Below are 13,635 nucleotides of genomic sequence, written 5' to 3'. Positions count from 1 at the left end.
TGTTTAAACTTTAAAATTCTTCTCAAATGTATAGGGCATCAAGACTCAGCCACAGACTCCAGAGTTGTGCAAACAGCATCTTTGGTGACTACAGGTAGTCCTTGCTTAACAACCACAATAGGGACTGGAAAATGTGTTGTTCAGCGGGGCTGTCATTAAGCAAAGCATCACAGGACCACACCCAATTTTATGACATTTTTTGCAGTAGTTGTTAAGCAAATCACATGGTTGTTACTGAATCAAGCAGTTCTCCATTGATTTTGCTTGCTGGAAGCTGGCTGGGAAGGTCACAGATGGCAATCATGTGACCACAGGACCCTGCAACCATCATAAGTGCAAGCTGGTTGTCAAGCACCTGGATAGCAATCACATGACCATGGAGGCGTTGCGACAGTCGTAAGTGCAAGAACTGGTCGTAAGTAGCTTTTTAGCACCGTTGTAACTTTGAACGATCGCTAAACAAATGGTTGTTAAGCAAGGGCTACCTGTAAAAGGTCTCCCTTGCTGAACAAATGACATAAGGATTATGTGCAATAAAAGCTATTTATTTTCTTCTTATTAAAGGGTGCCATGGAATATTGGAATTGTCCAATTGGGCAGAAGGGGACTCCTGGATTGTTACAAACCCCATCAAGAGTTTCATACTGTCTTTACCTCTCCCCTGTCTTATTACTGTGGTTTGCAGAGCTGTACAACTTCCAGCAGCTTGAGGGCCACACTAATATGTTTGTGGCTTGCTGAAATTGATGGGCCTAGGGCCTGTTTTAGGAGAGAGCTTCAGTAGTGTGAAATAATAAAATGGGTACATTTATCCTATGCAAGGTTATGGCATTCAGTTTTGCCCTGTAACCTCCCAACCCTCTTTTTTTTTTTTTTTGAAAAAGATTTCAAATTGTTAGCCTTATTCTGCTGGTGGGCTGCAAATGGACCCCAGCGTATGCTTATTGCACACTTAGTTTATTGTCATAAAAAGCCAATTTTGTGTATTTCCTTTCTTGAATATTTATCCTACTTCTCAGACACATATTCTCTCCCAAAATGACAGACAACAATTTAAAAAGAGACAAAGGGACCACAATCTAAAAAGCCTTGACCCAAGTTGGTTGGCAAGGTAGAAGCAGGAGGACAAATATTTCAACCAGAAAGAAGCAGCAAGTGAGATGCTCACACTGAAATGCAGTTCAGGCTCACCTGCTCTTCCCTTGTTGGTGGTGGCTCTTGTTCTTCTGGCTGGCGGATGGGACATAGAGTAGTCTTTCACCTCTACTGTCCCGGGAAAGTTTTTCATAAACATTCTAGCTACAACCAGAGAATTTTCCAACCTCTTTCCACTGCCATAAGAAAGCAAGGGAAATCACCCAAATTCCCTTCTTCAGAATGCCCATTTGTGTTGTATTAGAGCTCATAAAATAATCCCACTGTGTCTGATCATAGGGTCTTTGGGCTATTCAGGTACTAACATCCTTTGAGAGGAAACTTCCTCAGGATTCTCTCATTTTTTTGCTTTCTGATGTCACTTTCTTGTTGTGGACCAGCAAAGCTCACTTCTGGGCATCCTTAAACTGTATATTGCAGCAGTCTCCCACTTAGTACCCTCCTAATCTATCTTCAATTCCCATAAGTCCCAGCTAGGCATGCCGACTGAGAATTAGAAGAGTTATATATCAATCTGCATTGAAGGGATTCAATTATAGACTGATGGATTACCTCTACAATACTGTTAAGAAATTGTTACTTAAAAACAATCATATTTAAATAATAATATGGCTATTAATAATACCAAGTTAATAGACTTTTGCAACAGATTCTTGGAAAAGACAATTAATCTTTGCTTTTAACTGAGAAATACTGCAGAACTGATGTCTACAAAGATGGCTTGTGCCGCACCATTCAAAGCTTTCCTGTCTGAAAACTGCAACATTTTCTGCAATACATTGATGTTGAATGTCTTGACATGCTACACATATACAATTTCTTCTGCTTGTCTTAATACATCTGGAGTTATTTTTATAGTAGTTTATCAATCCTTCTGTTCCTTGGTTGGACCAGAACATGATATTATAGATAGAACACAGATTTTTTTAAAAAGGGTATTTTTCACAGGTACCAGCCAGCTGCTATGACCTTCTCCCCCAGGTCCACCCCCTTTCCTTCCTCTCCTTTCTCTGATTTTTTTTTAAAGGGCTGTTTGCATTTCTGCAAACGTCAAAAAAATCTGGAATATGCTGACTCAACTCCTTCCCCTTGCCTTATATAGTTTTATATAGATGTTAAACAGAAGGAAAGTATATTTGAGCCCTGAGACACCCCACAAATGAGGGGTCATGGGCATGACTTCTCTCCCCCATCAACACTGACTGGAACCAACCACAGTGAAAGAAAATTCCCCACCCTCAAGCCACGGGCAATCCAGGATACCAACATCATCTTCAACTGTTGTCCAACCACCTTCTCAACAACCTTCCATAAAAAGGGAAGGTTGGAGCCTGGAAATAGTTATCCAGAATTGTTGGGTCCACCATTTCCTTCTTCAGAAGGAGCCACAGGTTTGCCTCTGCATGTCCTTCCCTCCACATACCTCACTAGAACAGAACATTATAGATTAGAGGATACCTTAGAGAAGTTCACCTCTATTAATCTCCAAGCAGGAAGTTCAATATCCACCAGGTTTCCTGTTTCTCATTTACTAGAATGGATATAACCCAGCTATTAATTTGGTAAGGAATATATTTACTTACCATGGTATCTAACCTGTAGTTCTCTGAGAACCCAATGCGACTCAGGTGAGTTTTGCCCTAATTTTATCCTCACCTTTCAGTTGGGCTAAGAGAGTGACCAACCCAAAGTCACTCACTGACCCTTAAACCTGGGTGTCCCTGATCCAAATCTGACCCTTAAGCACTGCAGGAGGAACTTTTGTGGATTTAAGAATGGGGTTACCTGATAGACTCTGGAGTTTGGACACTGCTCTACTACTTTGGGGGAATGGGCTTTAACCTAGCTTGATTTTTAAAAAAAACAACAGAATTTAATTATGGTTTAGAAGCACCCAATTTTTCCAGGCAAGGGAGCTTGGCTCTCTCTTACGTGCATACAGAATCTAAAAGATATGCTAATGGAAACCTGTTAAATGTCTCACTATGCAATCCTTGCTTTCACATATGCAAATATTATGCCAGGCTTCACAGTGTATTTAGAGAATTGGAATGAAATAATCCAGATTACTTCCCATTCCTAATCTTATTGTCAAACTAAGAAAAACATGGGATGATTTGCAACAGAAATATATCCACAGGTTTAACAACTGTAGTACTGTATGTAATGGCTTTTTAATGTTTCTCAGGCATTAGACATCACCAATGGAAAGCCATAGTAAACCCTGTGCCCTCTGAACTGTGCAATATTGAGAGATGGGAGCAGAAGAAAAGTTTCAGAGAGATAATAGGCATTCATATCTCTTGGTAAGAGAATATACTTGGTAATATATCCATGGGCTTACTTGTTATATTTTCTCTCCATTGGCAGGGCTTCTGTGTCTCCTACAATTGCAAAAAAGAGACATTCAGGAGGTAATCTTTTTCTGATGCATGCATAACCACCCTGAAAAAAAATAATACTAAACTCACTTTTAAAATTCCGGGGTCTGCTGGCGAACAATAGAAGAAGCTGCTGAAAACAAAGGCGGGAGATGCAAATTGTTACAGTGCATGTAATGAATAATAATTAATGACAATTATTACATTTCAGCCCTGAAAGCTTGAATGCATTTGAAGATTAGAGTAAAAATTAGCTGTTACTTGAATGGGCTGTTTGCATGCTGAAATTCATCCTTTCTAAACCAAGGTTGTTGGGTCTTGTTTTTTTTTTTTTCCTTCTCTCCCAAGATTTCTCTCACCTCTTCTACATCCTGGACTGTTTCCCCTTTTGGTTCCTCCCTTTTGGTTCCTCTTCCTCTCACCTCATTTCCCTCCTGTTTTCTTTTTCACTTTCTCTACTGTGGAGAACCTTTAACTGGTAGACCAGCCTTAGGCAAACTCACAAAAATTCAAGAACTTCTGGTGCATAGCTTTTATTGAAGAAAAGTTAGGAAGCTGTAACAAAAGAATTCTAGGGAGTGCTTCATTTCAAGAGCAGTCCCTATTTAGAGAATAAATAAATGATCCAATCCTGTTTCTCCTCACTTATTTCTCTTGACCACCCTATCTAACAGCTATCCTGTCCCTTCTTTGGGGTGGGAGGCTTCACTTTCCATCTGTCGTTTATTTTTCAATGGTCAAGTCTGCTACAGTATTCTGTTGTTGGGTTTTTTTCTGACTGTGAGAACTTTCACCCCTGGAAGAGTTTGGGGGAAATGTGTACAGTATATGCCTGGATGTATGTTTTAAGTGGTAATCATGCAGGCAATTTTGATTGATAGTTATGAATTCAATTTGTTTGTCTGGGCCTTATCCTTTTTTGCATATGGCTTCTGACAAATAAATTATTAGGACTATCCAGTCAGAGCTGCAAAACTCCAGATGACCAGAAAATGCTAACTTTATCTCCCATCTAGTAGTTATCCAGATTTGGTAGTCCTATAGGAAGGAAGTATGTATGTGTGTATATGTGTATATAGATAATGATATAGATATAGGTTATAGATATATAGTCCTTGTTTAGCAACTGCCTTGTACAGCAACCATTCACAGTTACAACAGTGATGAAAAAGTAACTTTGTGGCCAATCCTCACATTTACAACCTTCATAGGTCTGTAAAGCAAGGGAAAGCTGAAGTAAGACCATAAGCACAGTTGTGGTTTCACTTAGCAACTGCTTCCCTTAACGACCAAGTTGCTGGTCCCAACTGTGGTCGCTATATGAGGACTACCTGTCCAGGAATGGGAAGTTAGCAGTCCTTAGGCCCAGAAGGTGACTGGGTTACTTTGGACCAATCACTCTGTCTCAGACCTAAACTGGGAAGTCAAAAAGCATCTATCTACCAACTAGGGTATAGTACAGAGACAGTGCTGGTCACACTTGTCAATGCCCTTTGGCAGAACTGGTACAGGATGTGGCATCCGTCCTTGGGCTCCTTGATCTCTCAGTGGTCTTCAATATGTCAACCATGATATCCTTCTGGACTGACTGCAAGACTAGGGACTGGGAGGCACTGTGTTGTAGTGGTTCACCTCCTTCCTTGGTGGTTGTTCCCAGGTAGTGTTGATGGGAGGTGAGAGATCGCATCTGCAGCCCCTCACTTGTGGAGTTCTCAGAGCTCAATGATCTTGTTTAACATCTACTGTGCATTGGGTAAGATTACCCATCAGTTCAGATACCCAGCTCTACATCTCGACCCCCAGGTAAAGCTGTCAACGTACTAGCCCAGTGCCTGGAAGCTGTTCAGGTCTGGACATTTTCACTGTTGGTCTTCCATGAGGTTGCACTTCCCCATTCGAGACTGGCGTGCAACTTGGAGGTCCTTCTGGACTTGAAGCTACTGATCAAGGAGCAGGTGGAAGCTGTGTCTAGGAGGGCCTTTGCACAGGTACATATTGTGCATCAATTCTGCCTTTTCTTTAACCAGGAGGTGGTCACTTGGTCACTCATGTTCTAGTTATCTCACGACTGGACTATTGCAATGTGCTCTACATGGGGCTACCCTTGAAGATCATCCAGAAGCTACCGCTGGTTCAAAATGCAGTGGCATGAGCAGTAATGGGCACTTCTCTTTATGCCCAAGTGTCATTGCTATAAAATCCTTAATGGCAGATGACCTGGTTAACTGAGGGACCACCTGTCTTCAGTAGTTTCTGCCCATCCGGTATGTTCAGGCAGAGTGGATGTATTCCAGATCCCTTCAATTAAACATTGTCATCTTGTGGGACTGAGGAAGCGTGCCTTCTCTGTCACTGCTCCAGCCCTCTGGGACAGCATCCCACCCGGTGCCTCAAACTTGTCAGATTGAAATTTGTTAGAATTGGAATGTAGAGATCACTTTCTGGGTAGTCTCATAAAACAACCACTTAAGTGACTATGACCAGTAATGAACCCCCAAAACTGCTGACATTGTTCCCACCTTTGTCTCCAGCCTCCTGGGATCTTTTCTAGCTCCCATTTTCTGGGCAGGGGAGCAAATTTCCCCACAGAGAACAAGGGTGCAATCTCCAATTATTTTAATTTTCTGACAATGATTCTAGACCTAGAACGCGTCTGTTCCTAATGAGGTCAGATTAGTGACACATGCCTTAGTGATATGCAGTTTGGATTATTGCAATGTGCTGTACTTAAGGCTACTGTAAAGAGACTTTGGAAACAGCAACTAGTCCGCAATACAGTTCTGAGATCCTTGGTGGCCGCTTGTGGGCAGGTACGCTGCCCTGGTTCACACCAGATGTGTGAATTAAATCCCAAGGAAGAAAACAGAACATCTGTTGGGCTCTTTCAGAATGGGAAGTATAAGCAGCCAAGGAAGCTTCTGAGTGAACAGAAAGTATGTAACCCTATTTATTTTATTGTTCTGTTCTGTTCTGTTCTGTTCTGTTCTGTTCTGTTCTGTTCTGTTCTGTTCATTTACAGCAGTGTTGTCCAAACTTGGCCACTTTAAGATGAGTGGACTTCAACTCCCAGAATTCCCCAGCCAGCCATGCTGGCTGGGGAATTCTGGGAGTTGAAGTCCACTCATCTTAAAGTGGCCAAGTTTGGACAACACTGATTTACAGGATTTGTATGGCTGCCTATTTCATATATTGATTCTAGGTGGCTCACAATAATCCATAAAAACAAAGTTAAAAACATAAATACCCCTTCCCCCAGGCGCCAGATCAAACAGCCTCCCAGTTCAACTCCAGTTCAACTACCAGCGTTAGCACCCTCTTTTACCACCTTTGATAATAATGTTTCAGAAAGATCAACAGGAAAATCCCTTTGAAGCTATTTTCAGTTTCAATGGGGAAAAAATGCATTGATTGATGAATTGTAATTGGTTGCTTCCAACCCTCCCCCTCCCTGACACACATGCTGTGGTAAATTTTTATATAACAAGAAGAAATATTAGAAAATGGATTTATTATTAAACAAAACATTCAGGCATGCAAAATATGGCATTGCAAATTATGATTAATGGCAAATCTGCCAAGAAATCCTTGTTTGTGTTATCTGTCTACCAAGTTCAGGCCCCAGCAAATTTTGCACAAATAGAATCCCACTTTCTAAGTAAGCAGCTACTTAACTTCTCATCAAGAAAGCCTTCTGCATAATGTAAAACAAATCACGGAATGCATATTATCCCTTCTCCACAAGAAGATTGCCATCTATGTTTTTAAAACCTGGAAGTGTTTTTGTGCTGAGAAACACTGGAACACTTTGGATATTTTTCAGCGCATATTTCTTGGTATATAAAAAAGTTCATCTTCAGATGAATCGAGAAAACAAGCTGAGGACAGGCCAAGAGCCATCATCATTTGCTGCAGATTTTCCTAAGAGGGACAAATGTAGATTCCAAAGCATCCAGGAAATTGTCAGGGAGGCTGTCTTTGTCATCTTCTGGAACAAGCAGGGACAATAAAGATTTGGATTTCTCCAGTATTCCTTCCTCTGCATAAGTATGAGGCCTATAATAAACCATATTGTCCTCCAAGTTTGTGATGTCATTACATTTCTGAGAAGAAAGGAAGAAAACATTCAGACTAATCACCTGCTTATTTACATGTGTATTTAGGTATAGTTAAGGCCCAAGGAGGCCTTTTAAGGAGGTTCCCAATGTAGCATTGTGAGGAAATGAAGTTGGGACTGCTCTCTGCACTTGAGAAAAACAGCTGCAGCCAGGCAGAAACACTTCCCACCCCCACTTCCCCAAGGCTCAGTACAGCTCATGCTTTTTCTCAGAAACTTGAGAGGAGATGGGCTTATTCATTCATTCACTCATTCCCCCACTCACAGTTTACTCACAAGCATCCATACTGGCATCCCAGGTATCTGGCTACTTGAGCCACACCCTGGCCTTTTCAGGAATATGGCAGCCTCACCTCACCCAGGCCCTTAGCCCACAAAAGTGTGGGTGTGTAGGAGAAACAGAGATAAGGAAAAAGCAAGCAGACGAGGAAGTGGGAGGCGACATCTGGAAATTTACTATTACAGGCTATCAGTCAACTGCCAGGACCATAAGCTACAGTAAGCAGCATATCCTGGTGGGACTCCTGCCTGGAGCTTGGCTTGGGAACTCAACAGCAACCATGCTGAAGAGCTTGGAGAGCGTGGAGTTTGGCCTGGAGCTCGGTAGCAGCCAGAAGAGGAGGAACCACACTGGGGCAGCATCTCATCCCAACGAGAGCAAGAACTTTTGGAGGAAGGCAAAGGTTGTATGCCACTTTACAGATTTTGAGACTTTCATTTTAAGGACTGAGTATTAAGGATGTAGTTATGTGGCTACATCAATTTGCAAGGCTTAGGGGGGTGGAGTTAATGCAGAGCAACAGCCTACTGTTGGGGAAGGTGTGTGTCACAATAAAGCATTGTGTAGAGTTATCTGCTATGCTACAGTCTCCACTCCTTGGAAAAAAGGAACCCTCACAAGCATCATTGTAAGACAGTTTAGATACTTTAAGTACAAGTCCTCTAAAAATAATTCCATGGGAATGCCACAATGGTTAAAGTTACAGCCTAATGCAGCATGGACTAGTGTTATTGCCAATTAAAAGTAGTTATAAAGGAACACAGTATTACAGTCCATTGAAACCACCTTGAATGAAACAAAATATATTCTGAACTAGAAGAAGATTCACAATTACAGAACCATCCCTAAGAATAAATCAGGGAGGGCAACATATAAGGGCTGATGTTGCCTGAATGGGTATTACTCTCTTAAAATAAGATGGCACACTGATCCATTGAAGAACTGCCCTCCCTAAATCTTGCTTGCTGCTCAGCTAAGAGTTTCTCCTCCTCCAGTCAATCCAATAACATAATACAAGAAGCAGGGGTATCATTTACAAGACACATTTAATGCATGAAGGGCTTGTGCTGTTCCCATTCTTAAGGTTGGAACAGTTATCAGTTATTGATTGGATCCAGCCACCTAACATTTGGAGTATATTGTTGAGTTGAGGAAAAAGAGAGGCCAAGACTGGGCCCCCAAAATCAGCATTTCCCTTCGGTAACTCTGGAGGTATGAGGTCACCACCAGGGGGGTTTCCCACTTTTCAGCTGGCTCACTGCTTTAACAGTGCGGCCAGGGAGGGTGCTGTGTGGCACCTCATATGGAGAATGGCAGATGGAAAGAGGGGAGCTATATGGTGCTCTATAGAAGTCTTCCCATCTAGCAGCTGGAATCCTAACCTCCAAGCACTGAATCTTTTCATGTGATAGGCAAGTACTTCACTTCCAGATAGGCATGTATTTTTATCTTTCACAGCCTGAAAGAAATCACTCCCAATGTATTTCGGCAGGAAGACCACTAGGAAATCTCAGGTCTGTAGGTCGAGCCCATACTCAAAACATATTCTACGTTAGGTAGTTCAAAGTATTTGGAAAAAGAAAGCCCTGGTTTGCCCCCCAGTCACTTACTCGTTTCAAGAGAACAGCTACTGTTTCCAAAAAGTTATCCTGTGAATTCTTCCTGCGTGTTTTATTGTACCGATGATTCCAGATGTCCAGCTACAGAAAGGAGGAAAAAAGGAAACTTCACAGTCACTCCCATCTTAAAATCCATCCAGAAGGTTTTACCACTTTGCCTTCAAACATATATTGGCTAGCCACCTATTCTAAACTGATGCATCCTATTAGAAACAGTAGGAGATGTATTTAATTATATAATACAGAGGTGGACAATTTCTTGGTCCCCCTCCTGAGACCGCCAGAACCTGCTCCAACTTGGCAGCCAAATTTCAGTTTCCCTGATTGTGGGTCATTTTGAGGCAGAAAACACTTAGCATAGGCTTAGTGCCATTTTAAAACAAAAAAATCCACTCCCCCAATGCAGAAAAGGGCAATGCCAGCCCTGGTTCCCATCCATAATGCAGTCCCACCTACTTTGCGGCTCTCAAGGACTCAAAAAATAATTATTTGCCTACCCATCTACCAATAAGTTTCCAATCCCAATTCAAATGGTTTATCTAACCTGCTTCCAAGCGTTGATAGTGTAAAAGGGTGAAGTTACACTTCCAGTAGGATGTTGGTGATTTTCTGTATGCTTCACTGGCATCGCCCCCGAGACATTCTTTAGGGGGAAAAAGGGAATACAGAACTTATAACGAATCAAATTACAACACATTTTTTAATGTTTGGATATTGTAGGATCTAGAATCATTGGAAGGATTCCCAATAAAATCTGTATCTTCCTGAAGTCCATCTCTCCAAGGCCAGTCCTTTTTGACAGCAGAATAGCTATGACATTTGTCTTCTTCTCACCCTCAATCATGATGGGTCAGAGCAAAGGCCAGGGGTATCTGCAGATGATACCTCTTTTCAAAATGTTGAAAGCAGTGTCACACCACAATCCCACAAGCTCCACCTCTTTGGGGCACACATGTGATGTCACAACACACATACCAAAGGTGTGTATCTTGCATCATGATGGCACGATCCTACTTTTGTCCTTCTGCCCCTCTCTGACCATTCCTATGGTTGCTGCTGCTAAAGGCCAAAGAAATTGATAGGTACTTTGAACATTCTACAAACGTGTCCTACCTCTACTTGCTAGCTAAAAAAGGAAAACATATAAAAAGAGTTCTGAGATACCAAGGCAAAATTAAAGGAATTTTTCAATATGAAATAATCGTAATTCTAGTATACCTGTGCCTAATGACAGATGAATTAAAGTTTCTGGGCTCACATTCCTGTACTATGTCCATCAAAAAGATTAGAACCTACCCATGTCTGGGGCCATAACCCATTTTAATTAGTACAAAAGTAGTAATATTCAAAGGTTGTAGAACAGTCCAAGACAAGGTGAAAAAGAAACAGATGTAAAGACATCCTGGGTCATTAAATGCTTACAATCACCTTAGTCGATTTTACTACCCTAAAGCACATCAATCTATTTTTTAATGTCAAGATTAGTGGTGCCTCAGACAAGGCTGGAAAGGGGACACTGTGTTTGGAGGAGTATCATCATAAAACAAATTATGTTTTAGGAATGACCATCATAAGAAGAAGAGGTGCCAGAAATTATTCAAATCAAATATAGCTATGATTCAACTATTCTCTTCCTTACAGGTAATACTGCACTGAAGAACATAAATATGAAACTATGCCACTCATTTCATTCTGGCTGCTGCAGATCACCCCTTATCAGATAATCTCTGTAACCACTGGATCACCTGTTTGAAAAATTCCTCACGAGTTTTTTGGTTTTCTCTCCATATTGTAGGTAGTGATGTCGGTGTTGCATGGTTCCCCAAGTCAGGTACATCCTAAAAGAGACAATAAAGAAGCCAGACAAAGTAAAAGAAAGTCTCTTTGGATAGTTGCAATTGACAAAACATTAAAATGTGGAAGATTGTACAGTGGTACCTCGGGATACGAACTTAATCCGTTCCGTGACTCTGGGCGTATCCTGAGTTGGTCGTAACCCGAGGCAAATTTTTCCTGGCGAAGCTGGTCGTAACCCAAGATGTTCATTAGTAGAGGCGTTCGTATCCCGAGGTTCCACTGTACTAATAATTTCTTAGGGGTAAGTTCTAATGACCTCAGTAGAACTTCCTTCTGGGTAGCATGCACAGGCTTATACTAGAAATCTAGGACCTGTCCCTAAAATGTTAAGGGGAGTGGCCAGCAATATTATTTCTCACCTGAGGTTGGCTTTCCTCCTTGTAGTGAATCAGAGTCTGGTTGGCTTCTCCATATGGAATTAAGGTAAGGTGTTTCTCCACTCTTGCATGGATGCGGAAATACCACCACAGGAAACCAAGGCCCACTGCATAGAAGGAAGGGAGAAACAAGCAATGTCACAAACTCTCCACAACACGCTTCTCCAGCATTTTATTGGTTGCTAAAATTTTAGTTGAATCTCTTCCCAGCACGACTGTTTCAGCTGAAGGTTTTTCTTGGGCCATCACCTTCCTTTGTTTTCCTGCCTTTTCCTCCATCTTCTTTTATTATCATAAAACATACATTATGGGGATGGAGGGTGGGGAAGGGAGAATAGCTGCTTAAAGTCCTTTGATTGCTAGTTCCAGGAATCCTTGGAACCAGAGAAGAATGGTGGACCAAATTATTTCCTAAGGAGATGGGACAGCATGCTTTTTAAATCAGGATGAGGGTCTTTGACAATGGTTGCATCTAAGAAAAAGAGGGTAGTTGCTTCCACATGGCACCGAGTAAGGACACAGCCCACTCATAATATATGCTTGATCTAAGATTTACTATCAACCAACAGCATAACCAAAATAAATGATTCTCAGACGCTTCTGAGATTCCAGTCCAAGGATGAAAAGCAACAATCTGGCTTACTGAAAGGTAAAATTGCCAACAAAGAAGAGGGTTGAAGAGCCATTTGACTTTTTTTTTTAATATTTTCTTACTGAAATTATACAACATGCTTTATTATAATATGGTTTAATTGGGTGAACCCAGACATTAGGGATTGTATTGAGCATGACATAATAGCATTTCCCAGTAAACTGATGGTCTCACTGGAGTTGGGATAATCAAGTGGAAAACATGTATCAAATCAGCTCTCTCTGCACAATTACAGAATTTATACCCATAACAGGAAGAAGAATCTTTCGCAAAGTTCTCTATGCACAACTCTTAGGAAACACAGGTTAAGGAGAATAATAAAGAAAGGTTCCACCAATCTTGCCCAGTTGTTCAGAAAATGACATCTGGATCTTGGTTCCTTTAGGATCAGTAGGCCAACTTCTGGACCTCCAGCATTTGCTCACACTGGCTTGTTTCACACTCTCATCCCTATATTACATGACAGTCCATATATAGGCCTGGGTTAAGCTGTAGGTAGGCTGGTTTGTTTTAGCTTTGCATGAAGTATCAACCCACCCAGTGTTCTTCTATTATACTAGAATTATGTGGAATTTAGTCAAGGTCATTACTGTTTGCTCAAAAGCCCAGGTTTTAAAACTCCTGACTTACTCAGGTAAGATTTATTTAGAACATTTCATACTCCCTCTCTTTGTAGCTCTGAAACAATCCAAAGGCAGACTACAAGGTGATTTTAAGAATAATATAGGATACAAATGTTGGTGTACAAAGCAAGAGTGGAAATAAATTATAATCAGATAAATGATAGGGTCTACTTTACACATCATAATTAATTACAATTCCTCCGAAATCTGATTTAATGGGATTAAATGTGATGGTGGATGAAGGTGGACCATGGGAATGGCTAAACAAAGTAGGGAATATTCACCTGCAGCTTGTCTAGGCTTCTTCCAAACCATAAATCAGAATAACAAATCAAGATTATTCTTGGTTTTAAGACCCAGAGTTTTACAAAAGCAGGATGCCAGAGATCCCACTTGGAGTTCACTGTCAAACAGAATACAGATGGAAGCTTCCAGAGTTGTTTAGCTTAATAAATTTGGGTTGCAAAAGTTGAAATGACCATTAGATGGCCACAAAGACATGCAGAAGACTCTCTTTGCTTCCATGCAGACTGGACTTTCCATCTGGACTTTTATAGATCAGATCTAGTAGCCTTAC

General features: G+C 41.2%; 1 protein-coding gene across 1 annotated transcript in view; it reads right to left on the bottom strand.

The window, feature by feature from the left end:
• Window positions 1-7,025: 7,025 nt before the first annotated feature.
• The window catches only part of LOC103061864 (cadherin-like protein 26), a 32,162-nt gene continuing 25,552 nt past the window's right edge, over window positions 7,026-13,635 (bottom strand). Inside the window, exons 13-17 of the mRNA XM_088153645.1 lie at window positions 11,766-11,890; window positions 11,295-11,387; window positions 10,094-10,192; window positions 9,541-9,630; window positions 7,026-7,636 (exon numbers count right to left, since the gene is read on the bottom strand). Of these exons, the coding sequence (XP_088009771.1) occupies window positions 7,436-7,636; window positions 9,541-9,630; window positions 10,094-10,192; window positions 11,295-11,387; window positions 11,766-11,890 (608 nt within the window). The 3' untranslated portion in view covers window positions 7,026-7,435. The remainder of the gene's footprint in view (window positions 7,637-9,540; window positions 9,631-10,093; window positions 10,193-11,294; window positions 11,388-11,765; window positions 11,891-13,635) is intronic.

The sequence above is a fragment of the Python bivittatus genome, unplaced genomic scaffold (genome assembly GCF_059951505.1).
Source record: "Python bivittatus isolate LINGU-HERP-01145 unplaced genomic scaffold, Pbiv_v1 ctg000700_np1212, whole genome shotgun sequence".
Lineage (NCBI taxonomy): Eukaryota > Metazoa > Chordata > Lepidosauria > Squamata > Pythonidae > Python > Python bivittatus.
This window is presented reverse-complemented; position numbering and strand designations above follow the sequence as displayed.